Source organism: Fonticula alba, assembly GCF_000388065.1.
Source record: "Fonticula alba strain ATCC 38817 unplaced genomic scaffold supercont2.10, whole genome shotgun sequence".
In the NCBI taxonomy this organism is placed as follows: Eukaryota; order Rotosphaerida; family Fonticulaceae; genus Fonticula; species Fonticula alba.
This window is the reverse complement of record NW_009242980.1, coordinates 460,480-475,177: the sequence shown is the minus strand read 5'-3', so window position 1 is coordinate 475,177 and position 14,698 is coordinate 460,480. Positions and strand designations below refer to the sequence as shown.

The 14,698-nt window shown below is 69.2% G+C and overlaps 3 protein-coding genes and 2 non-coding genes across 5 annotated transcripts in view; 2 read left to right on the top strand and 3 right to left on the bottom strand.

Annotated features, from left to right (window-relative positions):
- Nucleotides 1–451: 451 nt before the first annotated feature.
- Nucleotides 452–3,467, bottom strand: H696_05398 (hypothetical protein). The gene has a single exon (XM_009499235.1). It carries the CDS (start codon nucleotides 2,500–2,502, stop codon nucleotides 2,035–2,037), a length of 468 nt encoding a protein of 155 aa, XP_009497510.1. The 5' UTR covers nucleotides 2,503–3,467; the 3' UTR covers nucleotides 452–2,034.
- A 902-nt stretch (nucleotides 3,468–4,369) lies between these two features.
- Nucleotides 4,370–4,443, top strand: H696_05397. Its single transcript has one exon. It is a non-coding gene; the product is annotated as a tRNA-Val (tRNA).
- A 1,312-nt stretch (nucleotides 4,444–5,755) lies between these two features.
- H696_05396 lies at nucleotides 5,756–5,829 on the top strand. The gene has a single exon. It is a non-coding gene; the product is annotated as a tRNA-Val (tRNA).
- A 1,016-nt stretch (nucleotides 5,830–6,845) lies between these two features.
- H696_05395 (TKL protein kinase) lies at nucleotides 6,846–13,772 on the bottom strand (the record flags this gene model as incomplete). The annotated part of the gene is made up of 5 exons (XM_009499234.1): nucleotides 12,318–13,772; nucleotides 8,226–12,026; nucleotides 8,009–8,115; nucleotides 7,133–7,892; nucleotides 6,846–7,021 (listed from the first exon to the last, which is right to left on the bottom strand). The coding sequence occupies exons 1-5, from the start codon at nucleotides 13,735–13,737 to the stop codon at nucleotides 6,846–6,848; spliced, it is 6,264 nt and encodes a 2,087-aa protein (XP_009497509.1). The 5' UTR covers nucleotides 13,738–13,772.
- An 893-nt stretch (nucleotides 13,773–14,665) lies between these two features.
- Nucleotides 14,666–14,698, bottom strand: part of H696_05394 (TKL protein kinase) — a gene marked incomplete at both ends in the record, with an annotated part of 7,413 nt that continues 7,380 nt past the window's right edge. Inside the window, one exon of the mRNA XM_009499233.1 lies at nucleotides 14,666–14,675. Within this exon, the coding sequence (XP_009497508.1) occupies nucleotides 14,666–14,675 (10 nt within the window). The remainder of the gene's footprint in view (nucleotides 14,676–14,698) is intronic.

Sequence of the window (14,698 nt, the reverse complement as noted above, 5' to 3'; positions counted from 1 at the left end):
GGGGGGCCATACCCGGCGGCGTGCCCCGACAAGGGGCTGGCTGCTGAATTTTTCCGCCGCCAGCCGGAAGGGGAACGGTGTGCTCAGCGGAGCCGACGAGCCAGGGGTCGAGATCCGCCGAAGGTGCGGTCTCAGATGGCGTGGGGGGCTCCGAACGAAAAAAAAGAGAAACCCAGCGAGGGCGACCAGCCGCCGGGGGTCGGCGTGTCCAGCCAACACGCTTTCGGCAGTTCGGGCGGCCCTTTCCAGGCGGGGGACGAACATACGGAAAAGCGGGCGCCACTGGGCGTCAGGGGGCCCGCCCGGGCTGGGGGCCCCGAGGCGTGGGAGGGCGGGGCGGGGCCGGGCGGCATGGCCGAGAAGGTTGGCAGCGCCTCAGGGGCCCGTGGCTCGGCGGGCGGGTGTGTGGGCTGACCGCCGGCATCACATGCCGTGTTCTCGCTGTGAAATGCCCCGCTCGTGACACGGCCCGTGATCCTGACGACTGCCAACGCTTGTGCGAGTGCCACAGCCTCGGTATATAAGGCGGCGGCCCTCGCCCTGTGTCCACCGATGCGCCTGCATCGCTGCCGATTGCATATTTTCCCTTGCATCCACCAGAGACATACACACGTTGCCGTTCATCCACGCGTTGCCCGATCCCCTACCCGGGGACCACACCGCTGCGCTTCACTTAGGCAGCGATCGTACTCTGCCACATACATTGTGGCCGACCGGGATACTAGCTGAGATGTCGCTCCCCAACTTCACCTTCCGACGCGACACCGAGGAGTCCGCCGTGAAGGGACCGCAGGCCACCCTCATCCGCTTTGGCGACGTGGAGATCCATGCCAGCGCGGCTCACTTCGAGATGCCCGAGGTGGATGATGCCTGTGCCCTTCTCTCCATCATCCTACAGTACGCTGCTGACCCGTCGCAGGACATTGGGACCCTGCCGGGTCTGTGGAGGCCCCGGATCCAGGAAGAGCCGAGAGTGCTGATCGTCCATGCGGTATTCGCCCTGGTGGTCAGCATGAACCAAGCGAACCGTCTGTTCACGAGTGATCGATTTGCCGACGCGTACGTCACACTTTTCCTTTCCTCCAGCACCCTAATTCAAGCTTTTCGGAACAGGGTGCCAGGCTCGCGGCGAGCCTCAGATGCGGAGATTGCCAGGATCTGCATCACTCCGGACCTCTCCCAGCAATTCCAGGACTCCATCTTTGGTCCCTCAGCGCTGGAGGGCATGCGAGAGATGGCCTTGGAGTTCTTGCCAAGCAACCAGAAGCGCCACGAAGTGGCGACGCGGGCTGCCGAGCGCTATGGGGAGCAGTACTACCCCGTAGTCGTGGATCTTTTGCGGAAAGGTGAGCCAATCTTTCCGGGCGCGCAGCTGCTGCTGAAGGATCCCGAGGTTGTTTCGGCATTCTCCGAGCTCTGGGAGGACCCCGGCAAGAGGCCCGGCCCCGGGGTCACCATGGGCACGGCCGAAATGGCCGGGGCTGCCATGGATCTCCCCGACGAGAAGAGTCCGCTCTATCTTGCCCAGCAGGAGGCTCGCAGTCTCCTGCGGCCGCCTGGCGGCCCTTCGACGGTCAGGCGTTTGAACATCACTCCCGAGAACGTTGGAAAGTTCTTGAAGGCGCTGACGCCCGCCCCGAAGGAGGCCAAGCGCGAAACTCCCATCCGAGTCGTGGGACTCAAACTACCCTCAGACCTCCACGAGCCTGGCCGGCTGGCTCTGCGCCAATTCATGCTCAACTTCATGTTGCTCAACGGGGTCCTGCAGGCTTGGACCACGGAGGAGGTGTTCTCCCTGCTGGAGGAATTGACTCACCACGACATTCCTGAGAATGTTCCCGAAGCCACGATCGTCATGCAAGCCTACCTGGGCTCGATCGTCCGCTGCTCCCACCAGAAGATTCTCAACTATGCACTGCGCAGATGGGGCGCCCTGATGGCCAGCCCGTCACTGGTAGTCGAACTGACTGCGTGGTGCATCGGCGCGGCCGGACTGGACCTCACTAAGGAGCAAGTGGTCGAGGAGCTGCATGACTACTTTGACCGGGAGGAGGTGTCTCTCGCGATGATGCTTGCCGGGTACGACTTTCTAGACCCGGCGGGTCCGAAGGACATCGACCCCAGGCTCGATCGGGTCGACATTCGCCAGCGCGCGGACGCAAACCGCGCGAAGGAACTCCGGGCTATGTTCCAGAAGGCATCGGTTTCTGGAAGATTCCACGAGCTGCGCCGACACATTGTCCGGCTCGACATTGAGGAGCCCACGGGTCCCCGATCGGTCGCCACACGGAGCCAGGGAGCTCCGGGCGCCAGGACCGAAGGGTGGAGGAACGGGCCGGGGGGCGTGCGCTCTCGTAGGCGGTCTCGCTCGCCTGACCCCCCTTCACAGGCATCCCAGCGCCCCCGCCGGGATGACGAGGATTCGGGAGCACCTGGCAAGCTCCCCCCCATCGAGCCGTCCGCTGATAACACTGGGAACAACTCCCACTCGGATGGTCCCATGCAATGCGTGGCGATCGACTTTACCGAGTTCCGGATCAAACAGGACCCAAGGAAGAAACTCAAGTGCCTGATCGTCGTGGATGTCCTGACTCGCTATGTCATGGCTATCCCGTTTGAAGGCCGCATCACCTCTCGGATGGTCAAGGAGAGACTCCTGGAGGAAGTGATCGCCCCCTTCTCTCCGCGAGTCCTCATCTCTGACAACGATGCTCTCTTCACCTCGGTAGAGTTCATATCATTCCTCATGGGACAAGACATCGTACATGTACGCTCGGCAGCGTGTAGGGCGCCATCCAATGGCACGGCAGAGGGGGGAATCCGCTCTATTGAGGCAAAGCTCGCAACCATCGTGGCAGAGGATGACACCATCGACATCGAGGAAGCCATCTCTCGAGCAGTGCAGGCGCACAATGCGTGCCCGACCTCGCTGGGGCTCAGCCCTCACCTCCTGGTCCATGGGAAGCATGATGCCACTTCCCCAATGTCCCTGCTCCCCTAAAACCAAGAGCTCGCCCCGGAGGTTCTCTCGTAGAAGTAAAGAAGCGCCTCGAGAAGGAGGCAGGGAAAGGCATTGAGGGGCCCGCACGGCCAAGACGCGCAGGCACGACATCCGCCCAGGAGACTGGGTGGTTCCTCTGCCCACTCTGATCGGGACAAGACGCCAAATAAGCAGCCAGGCTTGAAGGCGCACACGATGTTCCGAGCGGAATGCCCGAAATCCAACAACGTCATCGAACTTGAGGGCAAGCCTCAAGGGTGGAAACGTCTGCCATGCAGACGATATGAGAATCCCCCCTCGAAAGACTCGGGAGCTGGACACTCTGAAACACTCCGGTTCTGATGCGTGATTCTGAGGGACCGATGAGGGCCCCCGCTGAACCACCCAGCGCCTTCCCTCCCGAGAGGGTCACCACTCGGACGTGGACACAACAACAAAAGAAAGGAAAGCTGGTGATCTGCGTCTTTATGGGGAGTACATCAGGGACCGGGTCACACCGCTCCAGGGGGAGCGACGTACAGAGGCAGGGCAGCGGGAAGTCAAGGCCTCCGTAAAGAGAATGACTATCCTTCAAGGTGCTGAGCCCTTGGAGGGGAGGCGGGAAAGGGGGGTCCTTATATAGGGGTGCCCAGGAAAGAGGCAATACATGGGAAAGAGAGGGGATGGGTTGCATGGTTGACGGACGACGCCAACGCCCACCTACGGGGAAAGGAAGGTAAAAAATGGATCTCCCGGCTATTTGATCACGTAGAGGGCGCGACCAGATTTGGCGGGGAGGCGACAGCAGGGCGAGGTGAGGCAGGCGCGGAGGAGGTGAGCGGAGCGAAGTTCGGACGCGGCGCCGGCGGTGACGATATGGCTGCACAAAGTCACTTGAGGTTGAAACGCTCGGACTGATTCACCGAGACTTGTTCTCCGATATGGAGATCACGCCTCGGAAGAAAGCATTTCGTCTCGAGAGGTACAAGAAGGCAAGCGATGACAATAAAGCGCGCGCGGTCTTGTTGGGGGAAGCAAAGGTATTTACATCAGAGACTACTGGCTTGGGGGGGAGAAAGCCAGGCCAAGGAGGCAATGACTATCCTTTCTAGGGTAGTCGTACATGGGAAAGAGGGCGCGGATGCCGTCCCTTATATAGGGGTTAGGCGCATGGGAGAAGGAGCACCTTGCCCTCTTCCCTGGCGCCGAGGGAGGAGGCGGCAGGGCGGGGCGAAGGTCTGTACACGGAGGCGCGGCTCTCCCCAGGAGGAGAGGAGAGCCGGGGATCCGACTTCTCAGATGTGGTCACGTGACAACCCGTGACCAATTCTGGGATTTGGGCGGCGAAGGTTACAGAGGTCATATGGCAGCGCGCGTGGCCAGCCTCCAGTCCGAATGATGTAGATGGTTATCATATCTGTCTAACACACAGAATGTCCCAGGTTCGAGTCCTGGTTCGGACAGATCCTTTTTTGCCGGGCGTGTGTCGGTTGCTGTGCGTGTCCCCTTCCCATCTCTCTGTGTATGTCCATCTGCGCCCGGCTCTCCGGGTGCAAGGGGGGGGGCCTGTCGAGAGGTGGCCCTGCGCCGCGCGCATGCGAGCGTCAGGCATATGTCACCCGGGTGTCGGGAGGGGAGGCCGCCGGCAGCATGGGGGACATGTCAGCAGGAGGGCCGGGCGAGGGGGGGGGGGGGGCCGACCGTGGGAGAGGGCCCGGCCGTGCCGGCGGCCCAGGGCAAGCGAGCGGCCCCGAGGAGGGTGAGCTGCCGGAAGAGGGGGCTCCGCTCGAGGCCGGGGGGCCCGCGCGGGTGATGTCCTGCGCCGGGGCCATGCCCAGCGGCCGGATGAAAGAAAGAAACACCGCCGCCTTCCAACCGGGCAGCCCGAATGCCGGGATGGGCCACTGCCCGGTGGCCGGGCCGTGATGCCGGACCTGCCGGCGCGACTGGCCGGTGGACCGTGCCAGGCAGGCACATCATGCTCCGGCTTGGGGGCGCATGGGTGCCGGGCGCCCGGCGTGCGGGGGCCGCACGGCTGCCGGAGCCCGAGGCCAGCAGCAGCGGCCCGCCGGCCCCCAGGTCGGCCGGGGCCGTGACACCGGGGGGGGGGGGGGGGCCGCACGGCGGGCGCTGCAGGTCCGAAGGCCCGCCCAGGCGACCATATCCCCCTCATGTACGCTGGGGAAGACGGCGCCCTGTGGCCGATGGGTGGCACTGTGGCCCGGTGGTCGGGGCTCGACCGGGCCGGGGTCGCGCCAGCCGGGCCATACGGCCCCTCCTGGCCGCTGCTGGCCGCGCCCCGGGCCGGAGCCCGCAAGCCGGCGGTGCTTCCGGGCTTGCTTGTGGCCGGTCGGCACGCGGACCGCCCGGATGCCGGCAGGGGGGGGGCCCGGCGGGCGGGGCGCCGCCCATGCGCCGAGCCGGCCAGATGGCCGTGCGAGGAGCCATGTCTGGCGGGTGGCAGCCGCCCGGCGAGAGGCGCCCCACAGCAGGGGCTCGATGCGGGCACGGCGGTCCCGGCCCACCGGCCGGATGGCGGTCGGCCAGGCCGTGTGATCGCGCGCGCGCACGCGCGCAAGCTGCAGTATCCCCGGGTCGGAGGGGAGACACGAAGAACATCCCCCGGCCCCCTTTGCTCCCCTGGGGCGGCCACGCCCGGCAGGCCAGCCGGCATGGGTCGCGGCCCCGGGAACGCCGGGAGGCCGGCGAGGCTCTCCGCCCGGGCGGGTGGCCAAAGCGCGCACGTTAGGGGCCCTAGGGCCGCCTCCTCCCTCAGTCCGAATGATGTAGATGGTTATCATATCTGTCTAACACACAGAATGTCCCAGGTTCGAGTCCTGGTTCGGACAGTTCCTTCTTTTTGTCGGTCGCCGGAGCGGCGCTTTCTCCTTTTCGGCACCCGGCGTGCGGGCGCCGGGCCGGGCCACGCGGGGCGCAGCAGCGCGAACAAGAATATGAACCACGCCGAGGCGCCGGGGGAGAGGCCCCGGGGCCCACCCGGCGATGCTGGGCCCGCCTCGCCATGCGCGAGCGGCGACATTCTGTGTTCCGCTCCCCGCGCGTCCAATATATGGGGGCCTCCAATATTTATTGGTCGATTGATCCGGCTGCCCACTTCTCGGGGCGCCCATGGGCCAGACTGCCAACGGCCCTGACGGCCGCACGCCGGCGGCCCGCTTTCAGGGGCCATTTGCCCTGGGTCGTCCCTGCCCTCTGCACCCCGGCCCCGGGGCCCCGTGAGAGGCTCCGGGGGAGAGGGCCCGATTGTATGGCGCCGCCTGGGGGGCGGGCCCAGCCCGCGGCCCGGGGCTCCTTGGCAGGGGCTGCCGAGACACGCGTCGGCGGACTTGCACGTCGACCGGCTCTCGGGCGGGGAGGACACGCGGACGATGGCGGGGTGCCCTTCCTGCCTGTGGGTGCTTTGCTCGCATGATGCCCCGCGCCCGGCGGCCGATCCGCCGGCCAGTGTGGCCGCCCATGCGCCGTGAACATGGGCCGGGCCGGCAAGCCCCGCTCCCGGCCCCCGGCTGGGCCCCCGACGGCACGTAGCGCGAGGGACATGCCCTTCCATGGCTCCAAGCCCATTGCCGCCCCGTGATCGCCCCCGACCCCCTTTGCCCACATCGCCCAGCGGGCCGAGGGATGCGTTGCTCGACGGACGGCAGTGGCCCGCCACGAGGCGGCTGGCTGTATTTCGGGCAGCCCCCAGGCGGGCTGCCGGTGCCGGTCGAATCCCGGCCGGAAGGCGGCGATGCCCCTGGACAAGGGGCGGCACAGGCGGCCAGGCCCGCTGCCTCGAGGGGCGTGGAGGGGAGGCCGGAGGCACCGGGCATCCTGCCCGCGCGCGCGCCTCCGAGCCGAGCCCCTACTGTTGGCTGGTCCAGGCGTGCGCGCACTTTTGCCGGAGCGAGGCGGCCAGCGGCCGGCTATGGGGGCTCGAGTCCCAGCCCATGCGGAGCAGGTCGCCAAGTGGCGCGTCGGGGGGGACGGCGGGGCGCTTGCCGGCCACGACGTCCAGCATGATGTGTTCGAAGTTCATGCCTGGGTGTACGGGCCCGCCCCCTCCCCGGGGGCAGGGTGTTAGCCGGCGGTCGTGACATGTGGGCCCATGGGCCGATGGCAGAAGGGGCGGAGGCGGGGATGGGAGCGCACCAGCCCAGGGAACCATGCGCGTGAGGCACTCCCACAGCATGACGGCCGCGGAGTAGATGTCCGCCGGGAGCAGGAGCTCCGGGGCCAGCGGGCGCCGGCGCTGGAAGGCGGCCAGCACCTCCGGCGCCGCGTACCGCGCCGTCATGGCGTTCAGCTCCGGCGCCTGGCTCACCAGGGTGGACGACCGGTCGGTGTTGAGGTTGCGCGAGGTGCCCAGGTCCCCGAGGGCCGCCGTCCAGGAGCCATCCGGGCGCTGGCTGGCAAAGACGTTGCCCGGCTTCAGGTCCCGGTGGGCGATGCCCTGCGTGTGCATGGCCTCCAGCCCGGAGGCCCACTGCTGGCAGATGTCCAAGATGGTGCCCTGGTCCAGGGGAACGTCCGAGTGCAGCAGCGAGGCCAGGTCCGTGTCAAAGCGCTCCATGACGATGGCCGGCGGCTGCTCGCTGTAGCCGTACAGCCGGACGATGTTCGGCGCGTCGCGCAGCAGCCACATCAGCGCCACCTCGTTCTGGAAGAGGGTCACCTGCGCCGGGGTCATGCGCGCGGCCTTCAGTTGCTTGATGGCCACGGTGCCCGGGCAGCCCAGCCGGTCGGAGATGCCGGCCCCGACGGCGCGCGCCGCAAAGACCGACGCCTGGGTCCCGGCGCCCAGCTGCTCGTCCAGCGGCGCGAAGTCGCTGGCGATGCTCACGAGGATGCTGCCCGGGAGCGACAGCTCCAGCATGGTGTTCATGACGGTGGCGTCCTCGTCGTCGTGTTCCTACGGACCGGGCTCGGGTGTCAGTGCAAAGGGCCTCGTGCGGAGGGGCGATGGCCCGCTTGGGGGGGGGGAGGAGGGGGCGCAGCCAGCAAGAGCAGCTGCCCACGGTGGCGGACCTTGGCCGAGGCGCGGCGCTGGCGCAGGAGCCGCCGGAGCAAGAAGAACACCAGCACCGCCAGGAGAAGCAGGAGCAGCAGCCCGCATCCGATGCCCAGGCCGAGCGCTGGGCACGGGGTCCATGTCAGTTGAGGGGCCCGAGGCGTGTGTGCGGGGCGAAAGAAAAAAAAGGGGACCCACGCCCACGCAACGGGCAGAGACGTGAGAGGGGCATACCGAGCCGACGGCGGGCGGGGTTGTCGCCGGAGGCGCAGTCTGCCCCGGTGGGCCCGACGCACGCCCGGCACCGGGGGTCACAGGGGCGGCAGGCAGCCGGGGCGGCCGCCCAGTCGGCGAAGAAGCCCTCCTCCGGGCAGGCGGCCACGCACTTGTCCCGGCCCAAGAGCAGCAGGCCGGGCGCGCACTCGTCACACGACCCGGCCGCCAGGCAGGCGAGCGACCGGTCGGGGGCGGTGGTGCACGCGTCGGCCGCCGGGCCGGCCGTGCACCGGGCACACCCCTGCATGCAATGGAGACACACATGGCCCGAGGTGGTGGGGGCCTGGCCCGGCGGGCAGGCGCCCAGGCAGACCCCCGTGTCCCACTGGAGCCAGAGGCCGGCGTCGGCGCAGGCCGTGCACATGTCGGCCGCGCCGAAGCAGGAGGCGCACACATCCGAGCAGGGCTGGCACAGGGTGGCCCGCGAGTCGGCGTGGAACTCCCCCGCCGGGCAGGCCTCCACGCAGCGGTCCTGGAAAAGGACGAGCCCCGCTTGGCAGGCCGTGCACCGGGCCGAGCACATGTGGCCCGGGACCGGGCCGCCCGGCTGGCAGGAGGTGCAGCCCTCCGGGCAGGGGTCGCACTGGCCCGTGGCCCGGCAGGCCACCCTGCCCGGGGGGCACTGGTCCACGCAGCGGCCCGCGTGCAGGAGCCCCGGCTCGTGGCAGCCGGTGCACTCGGTGGCCAGGGGCCCGGTGCACATGGCGCAGCTTGCATGGCAGGCCTGGCAGGCGGCCTGGCCATCGGCGAAATGCCCCCCGGGGCAGAAGTCCAAGCAGGCCCCCTGGAGGAGGAAGCCCTGCGGCCGGCAGCCGGTGCATTCGGTGCTGCTGGGCCCGGAGCAGCCGGCGCACATGCCGCTGCAGGGGAGGCACATGTGGTCGGACTGGAAGGTCCCGGCCGGGCAGGCGCCATGGCAGGTGCTGTCCAGCTGCAGGGGCGCCGGCGCCGCGCACGACCGGCAGTCGCCGGCCCCCGGCCCGTGGCAGGAGGCACACGCGGCATGGCAGCCGGAGCAGGCGACCCCCAGCGGCCAGCTGCCCGCCGGGCAGGACGCCACGCACGCCGGGCCATCGAGCAGCCACCCGCGCTCGCACTGGCCGCAGGTGGACGCCTCGCCCGGGCAGCTGGCGCAGCGGGCCCCGCAGGGGGCACAGCCGGCGGCCGTCAGCCGGGAGCCCACCGGGCAGGCGGGGACACAGCGCATGGGCGACTGGCCGGCCGGCAGCGGCAGCAGGCCCGCCGGGCAGGCGGTGCAGTCGGTGCTCCGGCTGCCGGTGCAGGCCTCGCACGAGGCATGGCAGGCCAGGCACCGGTCGCCGGCGGCAAAGTGCCCGGCCGCGCAGGCCTGCACGCACTCGGTGTCCTGGAGGATGGCCCCGGTGCAGCGCCAGCAGTCCTTATCGGTTGGGCCGTTGCACGTGGCGCAGGCCGCGTCGCAGGGCAGGCAGGCGCCCCCGGCCGGGTACTGGCCCTCCGGGCAGCCGGACACGCAGGTCCCCACGCCGGGGGCCGCCTCGACGAGCTCCAGCCCCGCGCCGCAGTCGGTGCACTGGTCGGCCGCACCGCCGGCGCACGTCCGGCAGCTGACGTCGCACGGCTGGCACGACTCGCCGTTGCTGAAGAACCCAGCCGGGCAGGCGGCCACGCAGGCGCCGCCGTCGGTCAGCAGCAGCCCGGCCGCGCAGGCCAGGCACCGGGCGTCGGTGCACGCGTGGCAGCCCTCGGCGCAGGCGACGCATGTGCCCCCTGTGTCGGGCTGCGGCTGCGGCGGCGGCGGCCCGAGCCAGCGGAAGCCCGGGGCGCACACCAGGCAGGCGTCGGGCCCGGGGCCGGCGCAGAGCGAGCACGGCGCGCTGCACTCCTCGCACCGGGCAGCGCCGACATGCTGCCCCGGGGGGCAGGTGCTTCCGCACAGGGACCGGGTCTGGGCGTCCGGGCTCAAAAAAACCATGCCCGGCTTGCAGACGGTGCAGGCCGCGTCGTCGTCGCACTCGGCGCAGGACCCCTGGCAGGAGAGGCACCGGCGGGTGGTCGGGCTGAGGAACTCCCCCTGGAGGCAGCCCGAGCAGGAGCCGGGCCCGGTGCAGGCGGCACACCCGACGGCGCAGGCCCGACACACCCCGGCATCGGGCCACATGCCGGCCGGGCAGCCATCGAGGCAGGTCCGCTGGAAGAGAACCCGGCCGGCCGGGCAGCCGAGGCACGCGTCCTCCCGGCCGGCCTCCTCGCACCCGAGGCACGACTCATGGCACTCGAGGCAGTGTGGCGGCTGCTGGCCCGGGCCGGCGCACGACACAATGTCGATGGTCAGCTGCGCCGGCGGGCCGGCCTCATGGCCGGACAGCATGAAGGCCCGGCCGGTGGCCCCGACGAGCGAGCTTGCCCGAGGCGCCAGCAGGTGGCCGGCCGGATGCCGGGGCAGGAACGAGGCGAAGGGCTGGCCGACGGCCGGCCGGGCGGCGCACAGGTCCGTCACGGGGTGGCAGTAGACCGGCGCCACATGGATGCCAGACGGTGTCATGGCCACGAGGGCGCCCGGGACGCCGGGCACCTGCAGGGGAATGGCCTGCACCTGGAAGGCCGGCGGGTGGCCACCGGCCAGGGTGGCCAGGCGCTGGCGCCGGGCAGGCAGCGCATGGGCCCGGGCCCCGACCGGCAGGACCCCCTGGGACAGGTGCAGCGCCTCCCAAAAGACGCGGTTGCTGCCGTCGGCCGATGCGATCAGGCCGGTGACAAAGAGCTCCCCCGGGGAGGCGGCCCGGTGCGGGGTGCGAACCACAACCGGATGCCAGCCGGCCGGCAGGGACAGCCCCGGGTGGAGCAGGCTGCCGCCGGCCATCGTCAAGGCTTGCATTCGGGCCTCCTCCCGGAGGAGCATGGCCTCCGGGGCGGCGCGAAGCTTGCCCCCCGCGATGGGGGCCACGACAAGCCGGTCCCCCGGGCCGAGCCCGACGTTCGGGGTCTCGAGCAGGGCCAGATGATGGATGGCGTGCGATTGCGGCGGGTAGGGCAGCAGCTTGCCGGTGACCATGTCCAGGCGGATGTGCAGCGCACCGTTCCCGGGGGCACGTAGGACACTGGCCGCGTGGGCCTCCAGGCGGGCGATGTGCTCGCACCCGCCGGGGATGGGCTCAGAGCGGAGTTCCACCGGGCACGGGTCCTGGGGCTGGGACCAGCCAGCCGGGCATTGCGTGTGGAAGAGGACCAGCCCGCCGGTGTGGCACACGAGCAGCGCCACGAATGGGCGAGCTTGCGATGCCGGCCACACCCGAAGCTCCATGGCGGAGCGAACATCCAAGTTCGCCAGCGGCCCGAGCTCCCCCAGCGGGATGGCGTCCAATGCGGCGGTCGGGCGGTCATCCCGCAGGTAGACCGGCGAGCCGCCTGCGCGCAGGGAAAGCATGCCCCGCGAGCCGACCGGCACCACGGGCCCCGGGCCGGGCAGCAGCAGCGTGCCGGTGGCCGGGTCCACCTCCAGCGAGGTGGGCACCAGTGTGCCGACCTCCTCGCCCGGGGCCAGCCCCCGGACCGGCGACTCGGCCAGCCGAAGGTAAACGCCCAAATGGGAGGTCGCTTCGGATGCAAGGCACAGCACCCCATCATCGATGGTCCCCTCGGGGCAGGCCGGGTCGCCGATGCAGGATACCTGGCCATCTCGCTGGAGGATGGTGCGGAAGCCCTCCAGGCAGGCCAGGCAGCCGTGTTGCAGGTTGCACACGGCGCAATTGGGGTCGGGGCATTTGGTGCACTCGACGCCTGGATGCCCGGCAAGGGGGGGAGGGGGGACATCCCCGGAGGCCATGGTTGTGGCGGTGTGTGTGTGTGTATACCACAGGACATGAAATGCCACGGGTGGAGGGGGGAAGGGCGGATGAGCATCAGGGCCGTTAGTGAGGGGCCCCCAGGGGCAAGGGACGCGGGCGGGCGGGTGGGCGGGCGGGCGGGCGGGCAGGCGGGCGGGCAGGCGGACAGGCGGGCGGGCGGGCGGGCGGGGTGGGAGCCTCGGCGACCGGCCGGCCGGCCGGCCGGCTGGCGAGAGAGGCGCACCGGTGGGCAAATACTCGGCACCCCAGCCCGGGCTGCAGGCGTCGCACAGACGGCCGCGGGTGCCGAAAAGCGACTGCGCGTGCCCCGTCTTGCACGCCCAGCCATCGGGGCTGCTCGGGGAGCAGACGATCGTCTCGTCGCCCGACGGGCCGCAGCCAAAGTCCGAGCCGTCGAAGTAGACGTAGGACCGATCGGCCAGGGCGATGGTCCAGGCTTGGGAGGACCGCCGGAGCTGCATCACCTGCAGGGTCGGGGCATTGGCCAGGGCATTGGCCGCCAGGGCCACTGGCCGCATGCCCAGCAGCTGGGCATCCGCATCGAAGTCCATGCGCCAAAGGGCATCTCCGCTGGGTGTCAGAGTTTCATGGAAGAAAGCCCTGTTCACCGGGGTGTCGGTCTGGTAGCCGGCCACGGCCAGGATGCGGCCCCGCACGGGAGCCGGGTGTTTGTGGATGACCCGGAAGTCGGTCTGGGCAGTGAGCCCATGGCACTGGGTGCACAGGGCCCACTCGCCATTGCCATAGAGAACCAGCAGGTCATCCATGGAGCCATTGGTATTGGGGTGTATACGAACGGCCTCCAGGCTGATGATGGTGTATGGAAGGGCCAGGTACCGGGCGGCGGGGCTGGCTGGATTGTCGAAGGTCACACGGGCAATGTGGTTCCCTTGCCACAGGAAGATCGCGTGCTGGGACCCGCGCACGCCGCGCACGCCGGCGTACGTGAAGTGACTGAGCTGGAGGCCGAAACTCGTCGGGGGGGCGTCCCTCGCAAGCACCAGCAGCGAAGGAACGTCGCTGGAACTCATCATGATGGCGAAGACCTTCTCCGGGGAATCGGCCACCATGGCCAGTGCACGTGTGGGGGTGGTGTGTTCATGCGACGTGCTGTCCGAATCGGCCAGCACCAGTCGCATGACGTTTTCCGAAACTTCCAACAGGGCCGGCTTTGGTTGGAATAGGCTCGGCACAAAGCGCGTCGTGCCCAGGCTCAGGGCAAAAGGCGACGAGATGGAGTCGATCGGGTGTGCCTCGCTGAAATAGCAGCCGGCCCGCCACTCCGGGGCCGTGGTGAAGTCGACAAGTGCCTGGGAGAATAGCTGCGCACTGTCGGCGGCCTGGCCAATGATGGCGATCGAAGTTTCCTTGGCAAGCAGCGTGTTCACGGTGTGGAATGAGACACCGCCAAAAAGTGGCACCGGGGCGCGGGGAAACTGCAATTCCGGCGGGTCGGCCGAGCTCACCACCGGGGCCCGGTCCATCGGGGCCACCGGTGGAGTGTGTCCAGGGGAGGAGGCCTGCCGGCCTGAGGCGGGAGACTGCAGCAGAGCCAGCAGCGACAGGAGGAGCAGCAGGACGAGGCCCGGCGGTGGGCGTGGGGGCGACCGCCCCGCGCAGGACGGTCCGGCGCAGAGGGACATCGCGAGGGCGACTGGCGAGCGCGCAAAGCGGCGGGGGGGGGGGGGGGGGCAAGAGGCAATCCGGCTGAGACGCATGTTGAGCCGGGGGAGGGGAGGAATGTGGTGGCCTGGGTGGCATTTTGTTTGCTGCCAGGCTCCGGCGCATGGAAATACATGTGCATTCATGCGCAGACACCGGCACATACACACATACACACAGGCACAAGCACAAGCACAAGCACAAACGCAAGCACAAGCACAAACACAAACACAAATACAAGCACAAGCACAAGCACAAACACAGACACAAATACAAGCACACACACACACACACACACACACTCGGCGTGGCTCACAGCACCACCCGCACCAAGCGCCGGGCGGGATGGCGTGGTATGACCCCGCCGCAGAGACCGCCAGAAAACCGAACCGGACGGGATGAAAGCGCATCCGGCATGGGGAGATTCCCCATGCCAAGCCCCCAGGACTGGTAGGATGTTCCAAAGCTGTTGACGCCTGCCACACAAATCGTGGGCCGGGCGCCGGTGTGGGTCAGTTTCACCCGGGTCCACCTGTGATGCGCCACATGTGATCCGCCCCAGTTGGTGGTGCTCCCCTGACCGCGCCTGCCCCTCGGCAGGGTATTACGGCTCTCAGGAATGCATGCCGGCCGGGGAACGGGGCGGCACCATGCCGTTGGAATGCCGGCCAGGGCCAGCCGGCTGCCAACGATCTGGGCCTCCCGCATGCCGCCCGAGCCCCGCGCTTCGGTTGGCCGTCGGCCGCGGGCACACCTGCCTGATGCCGGCGCCGTGCGTCGTGCGCGCGTCCCATCTCGGGGGGGGGGGGGGGGTACATGCGGGCGCGCGCGCGCGCGGACGCAGCGAGATGCACACCCGAACCGGGGATGTGGGCTGGCACAGCCCTGTCGCAGGAAAGGTGGATATTTTTATTCCCTCCTGCAGGGGGGGGGGGGGGGGGG

What these genes read in the sequence shown, in the direction of transcription:
- H696_05398 (XM_009499235.1), bottom strand. Translation starts at nt 2,502, where the DNA reads ATGGGACCATCCGAGTGGGAGTTGTTCCCAGTGTTATCAGCGGACGGC.